Genomic DNA, 17,431 nt, shown 5'->3' with positions numbered 1-17,431 from the left:
ATCCACCTCAGCGCTTAGTGCAGTGCCTGGCACATAGTAGGCACTTGACAAATGCAATAATAACAATTATTAGCATTATATAAAGAAGCACTCCTGTAATTTGAGCATCAGAAGGCTGAAGACCATTTTCTGCCCTTTAAATTTCGTCGCCGGAAGGCAGGTAGAACTTTGCACGCACTCTTTCACTGGGTTGAAGCTGTTGGCTGAGTCTGTCATTGTAGCACAGAGGTAAGGAAGGCCCTGCATCTTCTTCCTTTGAATTCTAGCCCAACAAGAATGAAGACTGCGGGATTGGAAACCACAAACCCGAACGAAAGCCCGAATAATTCTGCACACTCTTTTGCACTGGATCCACGTTGTTGGCTAAGTCGGTCATTTTAGCATAAAGGGAAGGAAAGGCCCCTTTCAATTCCAGTCTGTCAAGGACGACGACCGTGGGACTTTCTCCGGCTCGGTCGCCCTCGCCCACGGACGCGGGACGGCGCTCCTCCGCCACCCTCGGATCCGAACCGCACGCTGGGGTCCCACACTGGGGTCCCAGGCCCGGCCTGGCGGCTTCACCTGAGAGGACGGAGCTGAGGGCGTTCAGCCGCTCAGCACCAACCGGACCCAAGCGATGAGAATCTCCAGCCTGTCAGCCAACGCCTTGGGTCTCTAGGGGCCCCGACCTCTAAGGCCTTAAGGGCCAAGTCCCGATCTTTCAGTCGTGGCCGGGGGGGAAGCCAAAAGGAGGAGTCCTAGTCTCAGCTCTGGGCCCCGGCCGGCGGCTGCCTGCCAAGGAAGGGACGGGTCGCAGCCTCGCAGCCGTCCTCTTTGAGGGAAACAGACGCACCAAGTTGCCTAGTTCCCCGGGAGGAATAAACCAGGCCGACTCCGACAGGTCTCATTCGCTCGACTTGCAACCGTGAGAGCAGCCGGGCTGTTCTGTTTGGAGCACCCAATAAGTCGACCCCATTTTGATATCCTCGGACCTGGCAAAAACTTCTCGTGGTTAAAACCTCCCTGGACGGAGGGGAAATCTAAATTCCCGTCGAGAAAGAAACAGTGGGCTGCGTGCTTGGAAATCTCATCTCGGACAGAACAGCATCCCCCGGTGCCCGCGCAGATCAAATGAGTAATGGCCCGCGTGCGATTGTTTTTCAACCTGCTGGCGATCGTTTCTATTAACTTTCTATCTCGCCCGACCCCAAGGGCTGTCAGGACTGCGTGAGGGTGGGCCAGAGGGAAGGGGAACGGAGGAGAGAAAGAGGAGTCAGGGCTGGAATATTTCACAATTCAAGGAAGCCATAAATCTCTGTCAATTAAGCTGAGTGATTACATTATCACTGCTTGGAGTAAAACATGTTCATTTGCACTCTGCAGAGTGAGCCAAGCCCTTCAGTAATTTAATTGCTGAAAAGCAAATCACCGTAGATCTACCTATAAGGCAGCGTGCTTTTTCTTTTTTTCCCCTTTAAGGCAATGTCCTGCTGAAAACGCGGCTTGCATTTAGGTAAACAACCTCAAATACAAGCTGAACGCGTCGCAAATTTCAGGATGTTACCGCCTGGATTTTCTATTAAAAACCACCATGTTTCTCATCCAAACAAACAGATTGCCCTCAGTCCCGCCTCGCCTTCTCCGGTAGCCAAGACGGCGGGCTGTAGGGTTGAGGGCATTTTGGCCGGTGGGTCTCGGCGACGCCAGCCTTCCTCTTTTCCTCCTCTCCCTCTGGCGGGGCTGCCGCCGAGAGCCCGGCCCGATGGGCGCCACCTCCCCCTGCCGTTCCTCGAGGCCGAAGGCTGGGGCGTGGGTTGGGAATGGGGTCTGCTGGGAGCGGTGGAGAGAAGACCACTCCTGTTTTCTTGGTCTGCTGGTCCCTCCCATTACAGTGTAAGCTCCTTGGAGGTAGAGGAAAGTTTTGCTTCCTTAGTCCGCATTTCCCAGGTGGGAGCTCAAGAAACGCTTTTTCTCCTCCTACTACACAACTACCGTTCCTACTTCTAGAGAAGCAGCACGGCGTAGTGGACGGAGCACGGCCCGGGAGTCGGAAGGTCGTGGGTTCGAATCCCAGCTCCGCCACTTGTCCGCTGTGTGACCTCGGGCAAGTCACTTTACTTCTCCGGGCCTCAGTTAACTCATCCCTAAAATGGGGACTGAAACTGTGAGCCCCTCGGAGGGGACGGGGATTGCGTCCAACCTGATTTACTTCCATCCACCCCAGCGCTTAGTAAGTAGAGTACCACAGGTGTTATTATTATTGCAGAAGGATCTGGAAGGCTGAAAACCAAAAAAGATATCCAGGACAGGCTCTGGGCTTTCATCACCTGGGCAGTTCCCGTCTACTCCGCTGGCCAGACTCAATCTCCTAGCCTCCACTGAACATCTTTCTCCCTCTAACACAGACACACGCGCAGAGAACAAGAAGCCTTTTCGGGCACAAAGCGGCCACAAACATCTGTATATTTGAGGCCCTGTTCAATAGTGTTTCTACAATGCAAAGTAAGCAGGATAACTGGCTGACAATAAGGCAAACTGCAGTCGACTTCTCTGAGGAGACAATAACAAACCCCGTGGGGGCAGAAAGCAAACTGTCACTACTTTTAAGCTGTGGTAACCCAGTTTCAATGAGGTGGAGGGATGGGCGTCCTCTCCGCCAGAAGACCAACGTGTCAGCGTACAACTCGTGGACTCCGTTCAGCATTTGGGGGGGGGGGGGAACCTGGTGAACGGTATAATGGGGGGCCCCTACATCCGGCACGGTATCCGGCACTGCGTCCAGTACGCGCTACTCAGGAGGTGGGTTGAGGTAAGAGAAATGCCCACGGCGTTATTACTTTCTCCAAGGAGCAAACCCAGCGGTGTTGAAAAGCAACCGGGTACCGGTCCTCCGATGTCCAGAGGCAACCCTAAAAGACAACCGGAGCTCACATCCGGATCTGGAGCTCCTCAGAAGAAATATCGAGCACAGCTAAGGGAGCCGAGAGGAATAGTTTTTCCGAGTTGGGAACCTCCTTAGTACCGGGGCTGTTCAAAATCCTGAACGCGCTCCAAATTTAGCTAGATGCAGCCTACACATACGATTAAAAAATTATATTCGATGGCAGGAATGACTGGCTTAGCAAATCCAAGCCCTGAATCTATCCACCCACATGCGGCTAGCCTGGCATGCTCCACGGAAGAAAGGTACAGCCTGTCTTCCAGAATTTGGATCCCGCCGGGCCGGCCGTAAGCAGAGTGAGGCTTTGGCAGCGCTCATTTCTAAGAAAACACTGGGGTCCCAAATCTGGTGAGCCCAGTGAAGGACAGGGATTGAGTGTGACCCGACTGCCTTACACGCGCCCCTGTGTTTGGCAAGGCGCTTTGGCATGTGGTAAGCAACCATCATAATATTACTACCTTTAAAATCGGTGGTGGCGGAGAATGGACAGGGATAATGGGGTATATTCAGCTGTCCCGGATGATGACGACACAGAGGCTGCACGCCTCAGTGGACAGAGCCCGGGCCTGGGAGCCAGAAGGACCTGGGTTCCAATCCCGGCTCTGCCACTTGTCCGCTGTGTGACCCCGGGCAAGTCGCTTCGCTTCTCTTGGCCTCAGTGACCTCATCCGTAAAAGGGGGATTAAGACTGGGAGCCCCACGCGGGACGGGGGCCGATCTGCTTGAGTCCACCCCAGCGCCTGGCAAACAGTAAGCGCTTAAATTCCACAGTTATTACTGTCGACATTATGATGACCCGAGTAACCCGACTTCCAGTGCGTGGGAGAGTCGGAGCGTGACGGGAAGACCGCGGCCTCCCCCCTGGTCACCTACGGCGGCTCTGAGGTGACCCAAGGGTTTTCAAGACGGGAGAGCCGGGCTCACCGTTCTGGGGGAGTTTTATCTTCGATACTCCCGATGCTCTACCAGAGTCAAGAAAATCATCTCCGGTAACCGCCGTCACCCCTCCCACCGCTGTGGGTCCCTGCTCCCGGCGTGCTCCTTGTGTGGCGGGCGGAGGATAAAAGCCGCTGCCGTGCCCTCTTGGCATCCGTACACTGGACGGCCAGCCACGCCGGCCTTCCCGGGGACGGGCACCCGCTCTCCTCCTCCTCCGTGCCACCGAGGGGACTCCGCCCTGTCCTGCCGTACACGAGCCCGCCACAGACCCCCGAGAGAGTCACCTGGGGGCTGCTCTAGTGGTCGCCGGGGCTACGGGGCCTGGAATTCTGCTCTCCTAGTCACAGCTTCCCACTGATTTTGTTTGAATTGGTCTATCTGCCCGGACTGAGTAGGCTTGTCTTCTACGCTGTCAGAACGTAAGGGGCAGGGAATAGGCCTGCTAATTCTGTTGCACTGGACTCTCCGAAGCGCTTAGAGCAGTGCTTAGAGTAGTGAGTGCGCAATAAATACCCCTGATCGACTGATCATCACTCCCGATGTGTCGGTCTCCAGTCCTTTCTACCTACCTGTACTCTTAGATTGTGATCTTCCCAAGGAATGGGGACCATACATCGAATTTTTTTTTTAAATGTCATTTTTTTTAAGAGCTTCCTATGCGCCAAACGCTGTTCTAAGCGCCGGGGCAGATACAAGTTAATTAGATCGGACCCAGTCCCCGTCCCACTTGGGGCTCACAATCTGAGGTTAGGAGAGAGAACAGGTAATTAATCCCCATTTTACAGTTGAGGGAACTGAGGCACAGAGAAGTTAAGGGACTTGCCCAAGGTCACACAGCAAGCAACTGGCCGGACTGGGATTAGAACCCGTGCTTCCTCCACTATGTTACGCTACTTCTCCACCTGTGTAATCTCTCCAGGCACTTAGGAGATTGCTCTGCACACAGTAAGCACTCAATCACCATCAAGATCGCTACTCCTACCAGTCACCCGGGCAGTCAATCATATTTATTGAACATTTACTGTGTGCGGAGCACCGAACTAAGCATTTGGGGGAGTCCAATATAACAATAAAACAGACACATTCCCTGCCCACAACGAGCTTACAAGTCTAGAGACAGGGACAAAGACATCAGTATCAAAAAAAAAGAAATTACGGTATGTACCGGTAATACACATCAGGCTAGTGAAGTTTCTGTGGGCTGGAGACTGGCTCGCCGTCCCCAATATTCGGTGTTTTCTTTGCTACAAATGCCAGTCGGGAGGCTTTAGTAGTGAGGCTTGAGGTAGATTCTGTGACGTGCTGTGGGACAATGACAACCGGAAAATGGCTGAGGCCATCCGCGCCGAGCCCGACGGGGACGGCCAAGGCACCGCCTGGAGAAGGGACACTCGGCCGGTAGGAGTCAAGCCACACTGTGATGAGCGCTCGGTTCCAGTCACCTCAAGGAGCTCCCCCAACTAAGCTTCGAATCAACAGAAATTCAGCCTCTCCATTTTCCGGCTTGGCACAAAATCACCGGAAGAGCCTCGTTTAAATTTCTGCATCCCACTCGAAAGAGAATTCACTAATTCAACTTGCTTCCCCTGAATCTATGTCTTTGTCATCTCCATTCACGCTAACACCCATTTCGGGAATCTCGACCGCTGGAAGGAGAACAGAAAGAAGAACAGTGCCTGGTCAGCGCTTCTATATTTATTAGAGTCTTTAGTTGGGACGAGAGGCGCTAAAACGGTCCTGGCCCGATCCCATCGAAACGGAGGGCGGCCATGCATCTATTTCGCGGCGACCTCCATCTAGGATTATCATCCCAAAAGCCTGAATCTACTTTATTTTATCCACCCGAAAGCTTAAGAGGTCTTCGTGCGAAAGTAGACGGCCCTAAGAAAGGCAAACCTTTCTCTGAACTAGAGCTGAACAGAAAAACAACAGCTAGACCGGGAATTTCATTACGAAGATCTACTCACGTCGGGGAATTGGAGGGCATAGCGGGGGATAAAAGAAGTGTCCCCAACTACATTCTCAGTTTCATTTCCCCCCACAAACACTTTAACATTTTCAATAACAAGGTTCTAGGGCATGAGGTGCTCTTCTTTCATCCCATACCCAGAACCTGGTTATTTTAAAATGCCAGCGTTTTGGCGGGGGTGGGGGTGAGGGGAAGTGGAAGTGAACGGCATCTCCGGCTCTACGCTCTCACTGTAAGGAACCGAAAAAGGTGGAAAAATGTTGGTGCCCGGCTGAATCTTTCTGAAGCCCTGGAACCTGGTGAAATCGCTCTCGGAAAAGTGAATTTAGGGACTAGGAAATGATCTGGTGCTCCGGACCTGCGAGCGTCACCTCAGCAACCGTCCCCCACTAAGAGGTCCGCCCACCTCACCCTGGGGCGGGGCGGAGAGCATCCGCCAGGCCGTGTACCCCCGCAACCTTCATTTCCTTTCTACGGTGCTTCCTCTGACGGGCTTCACTCTGGTTTATGACCCCCTCCGACCACTGACACCGCCTCTCCGGGGTCACCGACGACCTCCTTGAACCCAAACCCGGTGGGCTTTATTCTGTTCTCCTTCACCTCTCAACCACCACTAATGTTTGGACCATCCCCCCGCTTCTTTGAAAGGCCACTCGACCTGGGTTTGGCCAACACGGTGTTCACTTGGTTCTCCTTCGACCTCTCTGACTACTCCTTCCCAGTAGGCTTCGTCGGAGCCCCTTCCACCTGGCCGCCCCCAACTGTAGGTATCCCACAAGGCCCCGTTCTGGGCTTCCTGCTCTTTGCTCTACGCCGGCTCTCTCGAGGAGCTCGTCCGTTACCGGGGTTTGGCTACCACCTCCCTGTGGACGACTGTTAAATCTGCCTCTCCGGTCCCGACCTCTCAGCTCAACTACAGCTGGGCTTTTCCTTTAGCCTCCACCTCCTCGCTGGCGCCTTGAAAGGAACATGTCCCAAGCTGAACGGCTCCACTTTCCTCCTAAAGCCTCTCCTCTGTGGATGACCCTTACCGTCCTTCTGGTTCCAGAAGCCTGCAATCTCCGGGCCACCCTGGACACCTCGCTACATATCGTTCGATCCTCCCATTCCGGTGACTGCTACGTCCCGGTGGCTCTTCCCAAGCAAGATTCCTCCCAACTGCCCGCTCCTCTCCCCCCAGTCCGAGCTCCTGTCACACCACAGCTGGACTGCTGTATCAACCTCCTCGCTGATCTCCTTGCCTCCGGCCTCCTTCGCCCCCTTTTGCTTCATGAACCACCTCACGTCTCTCCTCAACTCCAGTTCTTCCTACGGTTTCCTATTTTCCTTTCCATAAAGTCAAAAATCCCCACAGGTTGCATCAGGGATCGACTCAGTCGCATGTACAGGGCGCTTAACGTGTGCAGAGCGCTTGGGAGAGCACAACAGTAAACGGACACATGCCCCGCTCACCAAGAGCTTACAGTCTAGGGGGATGCAACTCTTGAGAGGCGGCGCAGCCTAGTCGACAGAGCACGGGCCCGGGATTCAGGGGACCTGGCTGTGATCCCGACACCGCCTCCTGTCTGCTGTGTGACCTTGGGCAAGTCACTTCACTTCTCCGAGCCTCAGTGACCTCATCTGTAAAACAGGGAGTAAGGCTGTGAGCCCAATATGGGACAGGGACCCTGTCCAAACCGATGATCTTCTATCTACCCCAGCATATGGTACGGTACCTGGCCGGCACACGGTAAATGTTCAACAAACGCCCCTGAAAAAAAAATCGCCACTGACACCCTCTCACTTAGGCATCTGCCTTCCTCACCCTCCAGTTCACTCCATTCTTCCCAAGCCAACTTTCTAGCTGAACCTCGCACTCCAGCCTGGGATTTCCCTCAACCCACCGGGTTACAGCTCTCCCCACTTTCAAAATCCTTCCAAAAATCCCACCTCCTCCAACCCGCTTTCCTTCAACGGCCCAAATCCCATTCATTTATAAGCCACCCCGAGCACTTAAATATTTAAAGATCCCCTCCCTCGTTGCTGACGTACAGATGCCGATCGACTGTACGAACAATCAGTCCCTCGACGGTCTCTAGCGAGTGCTTACCGTGCGCAGAGCACTCTACTAAAGGCTTGGGAGAGTACAACACAACAGCGTGGGTAGCCGCGTTCCCTGCCCGTCAGTGTATTCCATCGGATTACCCATTTTATAAGAATCTATATGCCTGTCTCCCCAGTTAAAAGCTGAGCTCCCCGTGGGTAGGGAACGTGCCTCATCGTGCTTCTGTACCTTCCAAAGTGCCTCAGCAGTTCGCTACACCATCGCGGGTGCCTGAGAAACACCTCCGCTCCTTCCGTTTCGGCTCCTTTACGAATAGGAAGGGGTGTACCCCAGGATAACCTCTGCACCCACAATCACGGAGCCAACAGAGTTTCGACCGGCTGCTTCAATCCCTTGCATCTCTAGGGCCCGGGCCAGCTACCGAGACTGCGGCCTGAACGGGGACGGAGGCACGGGAAGGCCCCAGCGCCGCACGCGGAGAAGGCCCGCGATGCTACAGGAGATCTGACGGACTCCAAAGCCCCTTCTGGAGCTTTCCGGCTCCGCTCTGGTGCCGCGGCAGCCAGGACTTTGGCAGGCACGTCGGCTCTTCGTTTTCAGTTCCAATCCCTTCTAATGGAAGGGCTGTCCTTCCACGGATTCTCGGAGGGCATGGATAATTCCCGCTGAATCCGCCTCTTGAAAGAGAGAAGCAATATCCAAGAGGACTATCTTAATCCATCCTGAGAAATGGCATCGAAAGGAACGGTACGGTCATTGCCCAAGACAAACTGTCAAAAACAGCTAGAAGGTAATCCAAATATATTTCAGAGTATTCCGCCTGCATTCTTTCCTTTAGGAATTCTATTTAATTGAATCATTCAGTCATGTAAAGCCATCCCCTCTTTGTGACCGTAGTCCCGTTCTTTATCTTTTCTTTCCTTTATTGATACTGATGCGGTATCTTCATCGCTACGGTCTGGAATTCAGACGTAGCTCGCTAATCAAGTTATTCCCCAGAAGCACCAAAATCTACTGAAATTGACAAGAAATGGCATGTCTTTTGAAGTAAAGCTATGTATTCTTTCTGTCAAGAAAGCAAGGCTGATTAATTTTTGGAAAAAAGATTGCCAAAAGCCTGGGGACAGATGGATGAGAACACTTCACGTGCAGTGGCTTATCTAGAAACAGGAACGCTTGTTATTAATTACTCAAGTCATGCACAGCCTAGGTAAAACAGTAATCACTGATACAAGTTGATAAAGGTAACTTTGCCATTCTGAAAAACAAAACATAAAAGGCAGGAAGGCAGTTGGGAGATATGAACTCAGCCACAGTGACAGAACCCATTAGCTCCCGTAGCCAGACGCGTTTTCCAGGGTTACTCGTTCGGCCGTATTTATAGAGCGCTTACGGTGCGCAAAGCACTGTACTAAGCGCTGGATGTTAACCACTGTGACAAGCGATACGAAAGCACTTACTATGTGCACATCACTCTAGTAAGTGCTGGAGTAGACAGAAGATAATCGGGTCAGACGCACCCCCGTCTTGCATGGGGCTCACAGTCTAAGTATCGATCAATCGATTATATTTTTCGAGCGTTTACTATGTGCAGAGCACTGCACTAAGCGCTCGGGAGAGTACAATGCAACAGAATTAGCAGACACGTTCCCTGCCCGTAACGAGCTTACAGGCTAGCGGGGGAGACAGACGTTAATATGACTAGGTCCGCAATTTATTAGATGTAATTTGATGAGACGTGGTCGTAAGTGCTATGGGGTTGGAGGTGGGGCTAATATCAGATGTCCAAAGGTCACCGATCGATGACGTAGGTGGGAGAGGGAGGAGGGAAAAGAGGGCTTAATCGGGGAAGGCCGCTTGGAGAAGATGTGATCTTCAGAAAGCTTTGAAGGTAGAGAGAGTGGTGGTCTGGCCTATATGGAGGGAGAGGGAGCGCCAAGCTAGGGGGGAGGACGTGGGAAAGGGATGGGAGGAGAAACAGACGAGATTGGGGGTACAGTAGGTAAGTTGGGGCTAGAGGAGTGGAGTGTGTAGGCTGGGCTGTGGCAGAAGATTAGTGAGGTGAGGTAGGATGGGGCAAGTTGACTGAGTGCTTTAAAGCCAATGTAGGAGGCGGGAGAACAGGTACTGAATCCCCACTTTAAAGATGAGGAAACCGAGGTCCAGAAAAGTGAAACGGCTTGTCCAAGGTCACACAGCAGACAAGCAGCAGAGCTAGGATTAACACCCAGGTCATCTGACTCCCAAGCCCGGGCTCTGTCCACTAGGCCATGCTGTTTCCCCAGTATATTAATAATGAGGCTCTCTCCTTTGTATTTTCCTTAGGCCACATAGGTAAACTCCTCAGTCCAACAATTTCTCCAAATACCCAAAACTCTTACCTTAACTATTTCTTCAATGAAGCAAATGTGCGAGACGGGATCCCTCTTCTTGGCTAAGACTTTTTGCAGATGTTGAACCTAGAAGGAAGACGGTCTGTCAGTGACCGGTCTGTTTCCAAAGGGAAGGCTGCAAGAGGGGCAGACCCTCGAGAAGAAAGTGCGGCTCCTCCCTACCTGCCCACAGGCCGCACAGATCTGATCCATCAACTTCTCCATGTTGGTCCAGAGGGTGGCACGGAAAGCTGCCGTGTTTCCTGGGGTAGGCATGGTGGCCCGGCCGGGCCCGGAACCGCCTGGTCGTTGGATAAGGGGAGAAGTCACACGGAGCAACGAGCCCCTCGCCAGGCCGCTGGATGCGACCTCGTCGGGTCAATTGTGAATTGATTAATAATGATTACTAACAACTAGCGTTACTACGGTCGTCATTAAGCTCTCGCCCAATACATTTGCTAAGTTCTGGGGGCCGATACGGGAAAATGAGAGAAATGGAGAATCAGATACTGCCCCAGAGGAGGCTCCTGAATGAAGGGCCAGGGAGTGCCTATTACAGATGAGGAAACTGAGGAACTGAGAGGTTAAGTGACTTGCTTATGATCACAAGAGAGGCCAGTGGCCGAGTTCAGACCACAGCCCAAGCCTCCTGACTTCCAGCCATGAGGTGATGCAGGGCTCTATCCACTTATCAAGTGAAAGTACCATTCAACAGGTTACAGCTCGTCAAAAGGAAAGGATACATTTGTAGCACAAAAAGTAGAAAAACAACCCGGGGAGATGCCCTCTTCATCTGACTCTAACGGACAGGATTCTTTGACAGTCTAGAAGTAGTCAGATACTTTGAAGAAGAAAAGAAATATCACAAATGCTCTACGCCATCCCAATCCTCCCTGACCCCTCAGCAGCTTTAGAACTGTGGACTACTCCCATCTCGTGAAAATCCTATCCGACCTTGGCTATATACTGGTTTTTAGTATTTTGGGCTTCTGGGTTTTTTTTGATAGTATTTGTTCAACACTTAGTACGTGCCAGGCACTGTTCTAAGGGCTACGGTAGATACCCGGTAATCAGGTTGGACACAGTCTCTGTCCCACATGGCGCTCCTATTCTCGACCCCCATTTTACAGATGAGGTGACTGAGGCACAGAGAAGCAAAGTGACTTGCCCACGGTCACACAGCAGAAGAGTGGCATAGCCAGGATTAGAACCCAGGTCCTTCTGACTCCCAGGCCAGCGCTCTATCCATTACGCTATGCTGCTCCTAGTTCTCTCCTGGTTTTCCTCCCACTTCTCTGGCAGCTCCTTCCGAATGCTTTACCCGGGGTGGTCTTCCTCCTCTCTTCCTTCCCATAATTGTGGGTGTCGCCCAAGGCTCTCTTCTGGGACCCCTACTCGTCTCACTTTCGATACACTTGTTCAGGAAGCACAAATCCACTCTGCTACTTCTCACCTGGCAACACCTCTCCAGTCTCGCATTTCCGCTTTGGAACGCCACCATCACCTCAGTACCCTCCCATAGATCGATACTACGCCCCCACAGAGACCTCCGATCTCTTAACCCCATCCACTTTTCTCAACTCATCATGCCCCACTTAGCCTCCATATCCAAACTAATAGTTATAGATGCTCTCGATACTCCCCTACCAGACTCAACTCAATCGCTCCCCGGTTCGTCGATCACGTACCGCTAACCCACAGCCCTGGACCACCTGCAGAGTCCCCCACCTTCGCTCCTGTGCTCGAGCCGCAGAGCGCTGCTGGTGGAAATCTAAACATCAGGCCGACTTCATCCACTTCAAGTTTATCCTCACGTGTTTCGACTCTGCCTAGCGAAATTATTTCTCCACCCTTATGGACATCACCCTCACCAGTTGTTTCAGACATTTAACTCTTTCCCCAGGTCCCCTGTCCCTCCACCTCTTCCATCCCATGCCCCCAGTGAGCTGGCCACCTCCCTTATTAAGAAAACTGACACCATCAGGGGTGAGCTCTCTAAAATCACCCCTGCCCTTCCCCAGTCCCTTCCCCTTCCGATCCCCTCTTCATCTCCCTCCTCCTTCTCAGAAGTATCTCTAGAAGGGATCTCCTGCAGCTCTCAAACCGCTTCCCCACCACCTGCACATCTGACCCCATTCCTTCACACTTTATCAAAACTCTTGCCCCCTCTCTTCTTCCCTCCCTCCCAGCCATCTTCAGTTGTTCACTCTCCAGGGACTTCTTCCCCACTGTTTTCAAACATGCCCATGACTCCCCCGTCCTCCCTTGATCACACAGCTCTCTCCAGTTATCGCCCCATTTCCCTCCTACCACTCCTCTCGAAACCCCCTGAGCGACTGTTCTACATCCACTGTCTCAAATTCCTCTCCAATTCTCTCCTTGACCCCCTCCGATCTGGTTTCCATCCCCTTCACGCCACAGAAACCACCCTCTCAAAGGTCACCAATGAGCTCCTTCTTGCCAAATCCAACGGCCTCTACTCCATCCTAATCCTTCTCGACCCCTCAGCTGCCTTCGACACTGTCGACCACCCCCTTCTCCTGGAGGTGATATCCAAACCTGGCTTCACTGAGAGGAAGGGCGTTCCAGTCCAGAGGCAGGACGTGGGCGAGAGGTGAGGAGCAGATGGGGGTACAGTGAGAAGGCTAGCATTAGAAAAGTGAAGTGTGAGACAGGCAGGATAGTGATACCGCCTACGGTGATGGGAAAGCGAGGGGGAGGTCAGGGTTTTGATGGGAAGATAAGGTTTGATACTGGACCCCTCACTCTCTTTTAACTGCCATTTTCACCAAATCGTGGCAGTTTTTCCTCCGCGATATTTCCAGAATTTGGAAATATCTCCTCCTCCAGTGGTCCAGCTAACCCAAGGTTCTGCCTCCAACAGAGTCGACAGGACTAGAAGGACCAGAATGTGTTAGTCAAGCCCCAGCTGGCCACCGGACTGCTAGGGCCCTCTCCCCATTCCACCATTCCAGGGATTTGGGAATCATCTGGGGAAGGACACAGTTGGGGGACTAATAGGGTGGAGGGTGGAGGGGTGGGTGGAGGCTGGGTGGAGATGGGGGAAGCAGGAGACGGTGGAGATGGGGGAAGTGAGCTCTGGTGAGGAGAGAAGAGAAAAACACGTCTCCTTTGCTGGGTACTGGGGATGACATCAGGAGCTTTTGACTACGGTCCTGAGAAAACTAAAGCCTAGTTCAGTGCACGTAGTTCATTATTTCCTTCTCTCTCTCTCCAAATTATATTTAGGGCAAAAAGGAAGGTTAATGTGGGTTAAATTGGTTCTAGGCACCGTTGATGGATAATTTCAGCTTAATCCTGGGTTTTCTGGGATCTATCAAGCAGCTCAGACCTCGGTCCCCACGACCGGCTGATTAAGACTAATTTCTAAGTGGGTGGTGTGTTAATCAGTCCTGAAATCCCTCATGAGCTGCAGATAATTATTTTGTGAACCTCTCCTTCAATATTCGGTGCTCGACTGTGCGGTACATATATTCAGAAATAAATCCCGTCCGTTGGTCTCGGCTGTCCGTGGAAGCGGTTCAGTCACGACCTCTGGCTCGTACGGACTCCTTAATGGGCTCCCGGTGTAATCTCTAGGTCCATCCGGGTCTTCGATCCTCCTAAGCACAGGACGGCTGGGTTTGGTCCAGATTTATGGCAGAGAACCGCAGCCCCAAATTCCGACTGGAGGGAACCCACATTATCCCCTGAATTTTAAAAAAGATTGCTACGAGAGTTACCCTTCCTAGACATCTTTCTTCAAGTTAACGGACGGGTCTAACATGCCAACTATCCCTGTGGTATCTTAATATAAGACAGGAGAGGTCAGATGTTGAGAGGGAGGGAGACGTTCACTCAGATGAAATAAAGGTTTCCCCAGGGCCCTTCATCGGTCCGTGACAATTTCCAATTCTGACCACCGGCTTCGCTGGTGGAAATAAGAAAATACTCATTAAATTTGCTGATGACAAGATTGGTAGGGGGCTGGGGAAGAAGACTACCATCGTGGAGAAATGAATTAATAAGCAGTCGGTGGCATCGGTGCGGATAGAAGGAAGATACAGTCAAGAGGGGCAAATGTGTAGAAAGTCACCCGGGAGAACAAATCCATTTTTATAGACAAGCCGGGGCAGCTGGCTTTGCCCCCAAATGGCAAAATGATAATAACGGCGCTGGTATTTGTTAAGCGCTCGCTACGTGCCAGGAGATGTACTAACCGCCGCAGTGGATACAAGCAAATCGAGTTGGACACAGGCCCTGGCCCAAGTGGGGCTCACAGTCTCAATTCCAAACGAGGTAACTGAGGCACAGAGGAAGTGATTTGCCCAAGGCCACACAGCAGACAAGTGGTGGAGGCAGGACTCGAACCCATGACCTCGGTACAGTGCTCCGCACACAGCAAGCCCTCGATAAATACGATCGAATGACCTTCTGACTCCAGGCTTGGGGACTTTCTTCCAGGCAAAACGGTACGAGGGGTCAGAGGAGTCAGCCATGTAGGGCTCTGCTTTCCCAAACCAAGCCGGAATGAGAATTTTCCAAATGGGAAAAAAGCGACACAGGGTGAGAGGGAACATGATACAGCTATGAGGGTTACTAGAAGGAGAACTGGGTGAGCGGAGGGATACGTCTAGAATAATAATAAAAAAAAAAAATAATATTGCTAATAACAGTGGTATTTGTTAAAGGTTTATCAAGGGTCAGATACCGTATTAAACATCGCTAATCAGTTCAGATCCAGGGCATGTCCCACACGGGGTTGACGGTGGAAGAATGTTAGATTCCTCTCATCCCGCCCTAACCTCGAAAAGAGACAAGAAGGGCATCTAAGACACAGTTACTCCCAGCAACCCACTGTCGCTGCCAGCATCGGAATAGCACATGCTTCGGGGGCAGAGGACGCGGGTTCTTATTCCGGCTCTGCCACTTTTCTGCTGGGTGACCTTGGGCAAGCCACTTCACTCCTCTGTGCCTCAGTTACCTCATCTATAAAACGGGGATTAAGACTGATAGCCCCACGTGGGACAACCTGATTACCTTGTATCTACCCCAGTTCTCAGAACAGTGCTTGGCACATACTAAGCGCTTAACAAACACCATAATAATAATTATTATTAATTCCAGGTTAGATGGATCAGGCTCTTCCTTATGTTCTTATGAATATGGCTTCTGAAGGTGGAGTGCCGCTCCACATTACCCCATCGCTAAAATCCAGTGTTCAGATCTGGCGCTTCCGACAGCGTAAACTTTGGAAAACTTGGGGAGTGGCTGGGGAGAACACCAAAAAGACTGGAGCCCAGAGCAGAGGCGAATGGCAGCGGCCCTGCGGAACAAAAAGGTAAAGAACCAGGCTTTGAGCAGGATCTCAGGGCAGCCCGGGATGAAAATTGGACTATTACTTCTAGACCATAATTGCCCTAATTCTTCTCCGTCAATTAAGCTACGAGTCACTGGGTTATTCTGGAAGCTGGGTCATCCACGCACTAAGCAGAAGATCTTTTAAAAGGAAATGGAGCAATCAACCTTTAACTTCATCCTTACCTCTCTGGGAAGGCTGGGTCAAGATCTTGATATCTAAAGCACCGTTGATGTTTTCCTCTAGAACGGCACAATACCCATCGACGACGGTGGTCACCGTATCCTTCAGAGTTCCGAGGTTATAGAAGGCCTGAAGAGCTGTTCCCACTTGAGTTGGGTTCTGGTGGGATAAGCGTGAAAGAAACAGTAACACCGCTGTGTAAAGATGTCATAGCACTGCATGCTGACTACGCGGTCACTGTCCGATTATTTAATGATCCCCGTGGATGAAATAAAATGCACCCCAAGCCGGCGTCCTTTTTCCAGCAGTTTGAATGCAGGCTATACGCGATCTCGCAACCGTCACTTGAGAAGAGATCTCCGGCCTGCTTCCAAAATCTACCCCCTCCTCCTGGTCCCTGCTGCTAGAGCGCTTCGTACAGTGCTGGGCACACAGTAAGCGCTCAATAAATACGACAGAGAATGAATCCTTTCCCCCCATTCTAAAGACACCTTTCTCCCATTCTAAAGACACTTGCCCGTCCACGTTTTGAATTTTAGTGATTCTCCTCTGGCTCCTCCTTGCCATGCCTGCAAATTCTGCCCACATTTTACCTAGTCTGCATTTTTGTCACAGGACCCCAGTGCGCCATCCACTTCCCGACTTCCTCCTTCCATTCCTAACTAAAGTTCTCGCCAGAACTGTCTGTACCTGCTGTCCGCACTTCCTCTCCTCAGAGTCCGATTCCTTCTTGACCTTCCTTCTTCGACCTAGTTTCCACCCCTTTCACTCCACTGAGGTCACTCAATCCAAGGTCACGAGTGACCTCCTCCTCAATGAATCCAAAGGACTCTGATTTCTTCTAATCCTCCCTGAACTCCATGGCTGCTTTCAAAACCGTGGACCATTTCCTTCTTCTGAGAACGTTCTCTAAGCTAGGATTTTCTGTCACAGTTCTCTCTCGGCTCTTCTCTTACCTCTCTGGGCACTCTTTTTTTTTTTTTTTTTAAATGGTATTTGTTAAGCGCTTACTATGTCCTTCTAATGTAAGCCCCACTAGACTGTAATCAGGTTGGACACAGTCCTTCTCCCACGTGGGGCTCACAGTCTCATCCCCATTTTACAGACGAGGTAACTGAGGCACAGAGGAGCTAAATGACTTGCCCGAGGACACGCAGCAGCCAAGTGGCGGAGCCGGGATTAGAACCCACATCCCGACTTCCGGGTCAGTGCTCTTGCCACTAGGCCACGCAGCTGCGGCTACTTTTAACTCCCAACGCCCTAGAGTTGTGTCAGTGAGCACTTAGGTACTTACGCATATCTGTACTTTCAACTGCATATTGAATTATTTGTTCAAATATTAGATTCTGCCATGTTTGCATCCCTAATCGATCCTTGTTCTTTCTCCTGCATCCGTTCTTAGGAGATGAGTTTTGTCTGTCTCCCCACATTAGACTATAAGCTCCTTGTGCGTCTTGCTTCTGTTGTACTCTTCCAAGTGTTTAGTGTGCAATGTTCTACACTCAAAAAGCACCCACTGAAAACCGCTGATTGACCGAATAATGAAACTGTAGCACGGGGTTGTGAGATGAATGACCAACTGGAAAAATACAATGAATGACAGTCTTCAACACAGCAGCGTAAGCCTAACAACAAGCAGCGTGGC

General features: G+C 51.5%; 1 protein-coding gene across 2 annotated transcripts in view; it reads right to left on the bottom strand.

Moving 5' to 3' along the window:
* Positions 1 to 17,431, bottom strand: part of COG5 (component of oligomeric golgi complex 5) — a 203,033-nt gene that overhangs the window by 38,048 nt on the left and 147,554 nt on the right. For both annotated transcript variants that reach the window (XM_029077969.2, XM_029077970.2), the window contains exons 8-10: positions 15,789 to 15,945; positions 10,428 to 10,546; positions 10,254 to 10,331 (exon numbers count right to left, since the gene is read on the bottom strand). In XM_029077969.2, the coding sequence (XP_028933802.1) occupies positions 10,254 to 10,331; positions 10,428 to 10,546; positions 15,789 to 15,945 (354 nt within the window). The remainder of the gene's footprint in view (positions 1 to 10,253; positions 10,332 to 10,427; positions 10,547 to 15,788; positions 15,946 to 17,431) is intronic.

This window comes from Ornithorhynchus anatinus, chromosome 13 (genome assembly GCF_004115215.2).
Source record: "Ornithorhynchus anatinus isolate Pmale09 chromosome 13, mOrnAna1.pri.v4, whole genome shotgun sequence".
NCBI lineage: Eukaryota > Metazoa > Chordata > Mammalia > Monotremata > Ornithorhynchidae > Ornithorhynchus > Ornithorhynchus anatinus.
Note: the sequence above shows the minus strand (reverse complement) of the source record. Positions and strands in the feature narration are given on the sequence as shown.